We start from the raw sequence: 7,306 nt of genomic DNA on the forward strand, positions 1-7,306 counted from the left end.
AAACCGACGTATTAAACTAACGGTATAATTGGATGCCGTTAGACGGTAGGACGTAATTGGGCAATGTTTAAATATGTGAGGACAAAATTGAAAATGGCCGTTAACTCTTGCAAATATATCTCTTAAATCATCATTTTACCACAACCTAAAACCCTAACTGCTGCCGCCATGGACGTACCAACACCAGACGACTTCTGCAGTAGACTGTTAACCCACTTCAGCAACAACGACATCATCTGCAGCATCATCGGAGACATCTCTCAAACCCTCAAAGACCCTCCACCACCCTCTCACCCCACTCGCTTACTTCGCCGCCACCTCTTCATCTCTCGACAGATTATTATTATTATTATCATCAACCCCTAACCACCATGTGGACGCTCTCGTTGCCATTCTATCCTTTATTCTCCCCACCGTCTCACGTGCTGCTCTCGTCAAGGAGTTTGACACCCTCTCGGGTTTGCTTTCAAGGGTGGTGGTCGTTGTTAATCAGTCGGAAGCTGGTGTTACGGACGCCTTCAAGTGTCTCAAATGTTTGTTGGTTGTTGCAGGTAAGGCCTGGTGGGACGACCGGGTTTCGAGCTTGTTCGGGGTGCTCATCAGGTTCATTGCCGATTCAAGACCCAAGGTAATAGTATTGCTTGGGGCTTTATTAACATTGTTGGTTGTTGGGTGTTGGACGAGTTGAAAAATTATACTTATTAATCCAATTTAGCTTATGTTTGATTATGTATGGAGGTAATTTGATTGCTAGGAGGCATATGTGATTAAAGTTTACATTTTTTTTCTATCGTATGTGTTCATTGTTGTATGAATCGTGATTAGTAAACGATTTAAAGTGAATCACTATGCTACTGAATTGATTTTATTAATTAACATTGATAAGAGGGAGGCATATGTGATTAAAGTTTAGATATTTTTTTATTATGTTTCGTAATTTTACTGCTTATAATCAGTGTTGTATAAATCGCTATTAATCAAAGATTACTGAATTGATTATACCTAATCGAACTGATAGTTGGTTCAAATTGGCCCAAAATCGGTAAAATTTGGTCATAAATTTTCAAGTGTTTGAAAAATTATACTTATTAATCCAGTTTAACTTACAAGTTTGAAAAGTCTTATATTAATTTTGAAAAAAAATGTATGTATATATATACGCTAATACATATGAATCGCTAGTCGGTACTCCACCGCCCAAACTAGGCATGTTTGACTAAAATATTCTCAAAATAGGCATTGAATATGCATGCTTATTTTCGTAAGGAAAATTGTTTCATCCGTATTTTAAGAATATTTTCGATCAACATGCTTATTTTGGTAATTATCCCTAAAATACCCTACTAACCAGTATGCAAAATGGAAAACTGATTTCTAAACTGAATTTATAATAAGCAGTGAATATTGTTGCACTAAGTTTAATAAACCAAGTTTTGAATTGCAACATTATATGTTAAGTTAGCTATTATTATGCTAAAAATGTTATGCTTTGATCAGGTACGACGACAAGCACATGTTTGTCTCCGTGATGTCATGCAAGGCTTCCAAGAAACGTCAGTGCTGGCACCTGCTAGTGAAGCCATTGCAGGTACCTTTGAGCGGTTTCTTCTGCTTGCTGGCGGGTCAAATACAAACTCAAACCCTAAAGAAGGCGGTTCTAGAGCTCAGGAGGTCTTATACGTTTTGGATTCCCTCAAGGATACTCTTCCGCTTCTGTCTGTCAAGTTCTCAACAAAGATTCTTAATTACTTCAAATCTCTTTTAGCTCTACACCAACCTGCAGCCACTCGGCGGATTACAGACGCTTTGTATTTTCTTTGTATCCAACCAACTGTAGATGTCTCTCCTGAAGCGTTGGTTGATTTGTTATGCTCGTTAGCCACCTCGGTTTCTTCAAACGAGATGTCTGGTGACAACTTGACTTTCACTGCTAGACTCTTGGATGTCGGGATGAAGAAGGCTTTTTCTCTCAACCGTCAAGCATGTGTTGTCAAGCTTCCAGTTGTTTTCAGTGCATTTAAAGATATCTTAGGCTCTGAACACGAGGAGCCTTTATCGGTTGCAATGGAGGCGTTAAAGAACTTGATACATACATGCATTGATGAGAGCTTGATCAAACAGGGTGTAGATCAAATTAAGACAAGTGGGAGTGTGAGAAAATCTGCACCAACAATTATTGAAAAACTTTGTGCGACTGTTGAAAGTTTACTCGATTATAGCTTTGCTGCTGTTTGGGACATGTCATTTCAAGTTGTGGCAGCAATGTTTGATAAACTAGGTACTTAACTAATCCCAGCTACACACACACATATAATTTTGTAATTTACATATAAAAATCTAATCCGATTGATCGTTAGTAGGTATTTTACTGCCCGACTAGCGCCTAGTGAGTTCTACAACACTGTGTAAAAAGAACTAACTGTGTGCGGTTTGACTCTACTTTTTCAGGTGAGTTCAGCTCTTGCTTCTTAAAGGGTACCCTTAAGAGCTTGGAAGGCATACAAAAACTGCCTGATGAAGATTTCCTCTACAGGAAACAGGTGCGTTGTAGTTGCATTAAGGTATCTGTATTTCACTATTTTGTTATTATCAGTACATTAAAGTACTACTTTTTTCTTTGCAGTTGCATGATTGTATTGGTGTGGCTGTCGTTGCACTAGGGCCCGAAACATTCTTAAAGGTCCTGCCTTTGAATGTAGAAGCTCAAGATCCGTCTGATGTCAATGTATGGCTACTTCCTATCTTGAAGCAGAACATAGTCGGTGCTAAGCTAAGCTTTTTTAATGAATCTTTATTGGAAAATATTCGAGTCTTGAAGCTAAAATCTGCAAAGGTACGGGTGTTTCTGTACTCTCCTATATCACGTTTCAGTTTCATCCGGTGTTTTGACTTTTGACATGTTTGCTTGTACTAGCATGAGCAAGAAGGACGTATTCATTCTGCCAGGAGTCTTGACGGGCTTGTATATTCTCTATGGTCTTTACTGCCTTCATTTTGCAACTATCCTGTGGATACTTTTGAGAGTTTTAAGGATTTAGAAAATGAATTATGCCGTTCTCTTCGCAAAGAGCCTGATTTTCGTGGAGTAATATGCTCCAGTCTGCAGATTCTTGTTCAACAGAATAAAAAAGCAACGGAAGGGGAAAGTGAACCCTCTGGTAAAGTCAGCGTTAGTCAACAGCGAGCAGTTTCTCTCTACACTTCAAAATTTGTAGCTCGTAATTTGGTCGCGTTAAGATCCTCTGCACGTGAGATTTTGTCTGCACTGTCAGGAGTTTTTGTTAAATCTTCCAAAGATGACGGTGGATCTTTGCAGGTAGCAAGTTTGACTTTGAGGTCTTGTATATTTATAAAGTTCGTCTCAAGGGTTTGTTAATATTCCATTTTGTAGAGAACAATTGGTGAGTTTGCATCTATTGCTGACAAAAATGACGTCTCGAGGCTGTTTAAGAGCACAATGCAGAAATTACTAAAGGTGACAAAGGAAGCTGGCAAAACACAAGATACTAAAGTTTCCAGTTCTATGGAAATTGATAACTCTTCAAACGAAGCTTCCCTGACACAAACTCGGTAAGCATCTTTATATAAATCCTAGTTTTAATAATCAACTAGCTAACAAAACCCGCATGTTGTGGATTTAGTCGGTATCGGTTAACTTTATTGCAATACCAGCAGTAAACTTGAAAATAAATTAGTAAGCATATTTTTTAAAATAAAAAAGCAATGCAAGAAACAAAACGGAAATAAACGCTCAGCACTCGTATATTTGATACAGATAATAAACTCCCAAAACAGTATCGACACTTGTATGAATTTTGATTTAAAAACTTCATATTTAAAAAAATTGCTGACGTGGCACACCCTAAGGCTGTTACATGTACCAACGATTTTCTGCCACGTGGACCAGCGAACTGTCTGCGATGGCGCCGACATTGGTTTCTAATACCAAGTATATTTTGATTTGAATGCTTGTTCTTCATTTACAGGGCAAAGCTATATGACTTGGCAGTAGCACTTTTACCAGGCTTAGGTACACAAGAGGTTGATCTTTTATTTCTTGCAGTAGAACCTGCATTGAAGGATACTGAAAGTTTGATTCAAAAGAAGGCTTACAAAGTTCTCTCAGTAATCCTCGAGGTATTCTATTTATGTAATAGTTTTTTTCCTAAAGTTTTGTTTTTATTCAACTTAAACCACTGGAATTCATGTTGATTTAAAACCTTGTTGGACAGCATGATGACAGTTTCATAGCAAGAAAGCTTGAAGAGTTGCTTAAGCTGATGTTTGAAGTGATGCATTCATGTCATTTTTCAGCCAAGCGGCACAGGCTCGACTGTTTATATTTTTTGATTGCACACGTCTCAAAGGTAACAACTGGCAACACTCGCTTGATGCACAAGCTAGAGTGGAGACTAGATGTAATAAAAGTATTGTTTTGCAGGATAATTCAGAACAGATGAAACGTGAAATCGTTGCATCTTTCTTGACTGAAATTGTACTTGGGCTTAAGGAGGTATTTACTATTAAGTCATGCTGTTAAATTAACAAAGCTTCGTTTTACATCTTGACTGAAAACGACACGAAAACAAAACACAACACGAACCTAGCATGAAATTTGCGGGTTTGGGTTGACTCGTTTAACCCATTTACTTTTTTTTTTAAATGTGTTTTATGTAAATTTAATTGTTATGGGTATCTTATGCTAAAATTTAAAACAAAAAGGGAAGCTCGACATAAGATTTTAAAATGAAAATTTAATTATTTTATATTAGTTTGTATCTTTTTGTTGTTGTAAAGTTGTAAAACTAAGGTATTAGTACGTGAACACAAAAAAAGAGGTTAAACGGGTCATGTTCAGTTCAACCCATGATTATGCGTTTCGTATTCGACGTGTGATAGGAAACCGGTTATTCAGCAAAAATAGGAGTAGTGGAGCAGTTTAATAACTGTTATTAGGATTAGTATTTATAACATGTTCTGCATTTATTTCCATTGTCGAATGTTTATTTATCAAAATTAGGGTGTGTTACCTTTGTTTGGAGATCAAGCCTATCTCGAATGTGGCTAATCATTATAATTTCAGTAATTTAGATTTCTGGTTTCTAACAGCGTGTCTTAACACGGTTTCCGAGTTTAGGTCGTGTTCGGGCTTGTGTCAAGTTTTCGGGTTCGTTTTTGGCTGGATCCGTCAGCTCACGAACATGACTCGTTTAACATCTCCACTTGTTCATATATCTAAATCTATGATTTGCATGCAGTCTAACAAGAAAACGAGAAACAGAGCATATGAGATTATTGTTCAAATTGGTCATGCCTGCGCGGATGAAGACAAGGGTGGAAGCAAGGAGAACTTATATAACTTTTTCAACATGGTATAGAAAAAACTTTTACGGCTGCTGTTAATTATCACTGATAAGACGATAAGTACGTAATATTCATTTTGGTTGGTGTAGGTGGCTGGTGGCCTTGCTGGGGAGACACCTCACATGATTAGTGCAGCGGTTAAGGGCATTGCTCGTTTGACATACGAGTTCAACGATCTTCTATCAAACGCTTTCATTGTTCTTCCGTCAACGTTTCTCCTTCTTCAAAGAAAGAGCAGAGAAATAAATAAAGTATCCATTGAACCAAGATATATATTTATAAATATTCGTTTAGCATTTGCTACATTTTATAGTGTTTCTAATTCTTTATTGCTGCAGGCCAGTTTAGGTTTTCTAAAGGTATTGGTTGCCAAGTCACAAGCTGAAGGGTTGCAAAGTCATATGGGGAGCATGGTGGACGCGTTGCTGAGCTGGCAAAGTAGTAGCAAGAATCATTTTAAAGCAAAGGTGAAGCAGCTCCTCGAAATGCTTGTGAAAAAGTGTGGTCTTGATGCTGTTAAGGAAGTGATGCCCGAAGAGCATATGAAGCTGCTCACAAATATAAGAAAGGTTTGTTGCGTTGTCGACCGACTCAATCTATCCATCTATCAAATTAGGTTTAACTAAACAATATCGTTACTGCAGATAAACGAACGAAAAGAGCGAAAACATTCTGCCAACACCGAGGAAACTAAGTCTCGTCTAACAAAAGCAACCACGTCAAGGTTCGGTCACACATCATCATTAGTTAGAATTCGATAATTTAAGCGTGAATTAAGTTGTATATTTTTATTTTTGCCCACAGGTTGAGCAGATGGAATCATACAAAAATATTCTCTGATTTTGGTGATGACGAAACCGAAGATATGGGCCCACATAGTTCCAAAAAGTTATCAATCAAGTTTGTTCTTTTGACTCAAATATTTTATACTAAAGTATAAATATAAATAAATAATAGATTAAAGTATTTTTATTTTAATAATTATAATTCAGGTCCAAAAGAGCAAGGCAGAGGTTGGCAGAAGTCGGGTATGAAGAGTTAGAAGACGAGCCACTCGACTTGCTTGACCGTGAAAGGACAAGATCGTCCCTAAGATCCGGTGACAGTCTGAAAAGGAAGCTGCAGTCTGATGATGAGCCGGTGATAGACGCTGACGGAAGGCTAATAATATCCGCCGAAGACGACACGCGTTTCAAGAAAGAGATCACCGAGTCTGAAGCTGATGTGAGGAGTGTGGCGTCTCGAAAAACAGAAAAACGAAGGAAAACGAGTCAGTCAGGTTGGGCTTACACGGGGTCAGAATACTCGAGCAAGAAGGCAGGTGGAGATTTGAAGAGGAAGGGGAAGTTTGAGCCTTACGCTTATTGGCCACTGGACCGTAAGTTGGTTAGCCGTAGGCCAGAGCATCGGGCGGCTGCAAGGAAGGGTATGTCTAGTGTGGTTAAGAAGCTTCAAGGACAAAGCGTCTCGAATGCTTTAGCGATTAACGGATTGAAAGTCAAAAAGAAAAAACCACAAGAAACGCAGTTAGAAGATGATCGTGTTTCTATTAAATTTTGTGTGTTATTACTTTTGAATGTATACTAGAAGATATTGAATCATTTGCAATGTTTTATTTTTGATTGGGATGTGATATTGGTGAAATTCAATTACATTTTTACAAAGCTTGTTTAATACTAATTAAAGTTGCACTTTGTATTCAGTTTGATTGTTTCGTATTTGGTTCGCATTCTGAATTGTAACAGTTGTAGTAAAATTGGATAATTTAACATCTTGTTTGGCACAATATGTGTATTTTACATTTGTTTAATCGATAATAAATATAAAAAAGAAATGAACCCTCCTTTTTTCTTCATCACACTTCTATGATTTTGTGCGTCTAGTGTTTTCATGTTAAATAAATTGAGAGTTTAGATTTGTAAAGTTTTATTTTTCTCATTGT

The 7,306-nt window shown here is 37.5% G+C and overlaps 1 protein-coding gene across 1 annotated transcript; it reads left to right on the top strand.

Annotated features, from left to right (window-relative positions):
• Positions 1–216: 216 nt before the first annotated feature.
• Positions 217–6,951, top strand: LOC143597905 (uncharacterized). The gene is made up of 15 exons (XM_077076282.1): positions 217–628; positions 1,498–2,278; positions 2,449–2,540; positions 2,624–2,833; positions 2,915–3,316; positions 3,392–3,570; positions 3,987–4,137; positions 4,233–4,367; positions 4,442–4,513; positions 5,259–5,372; positions 5,454–5,615; positions 5,703–5,933; positions 6,009–6,088; positions 6,169–6,264; positions 6,357–6,951. Exons 2-15 carry the CDS (start codon positions 1,534–1,536, stop codon positions 6,949–6,951), a joined length of 3,264 nt encoding a protein of 1,087 aa, XP_076932397.1. The 5' UTR covers positions 217–628; positions 1,498–1,533.
• Positions 6,952–7,306: the final 355 nt, after the last annotated feature.

This window comes from Bidens hawaiensis, unplaced genomic scaffold (genome assembly GCF_021521415.1).
Source record: "Bidens hawaiensis isolate Kalapana, Puna unplaced genomic scaffold, B.hawaiensis_p1.1 tig00049236_1, whole genome shotgun sequence".
Classification (NCBI taxonomy): Eukaryota; Viridiplantae; Streptophyta; class Magnoliopsida; order Asterales; family Asteraceae; genus Bidens; species Bidens hawaiensis.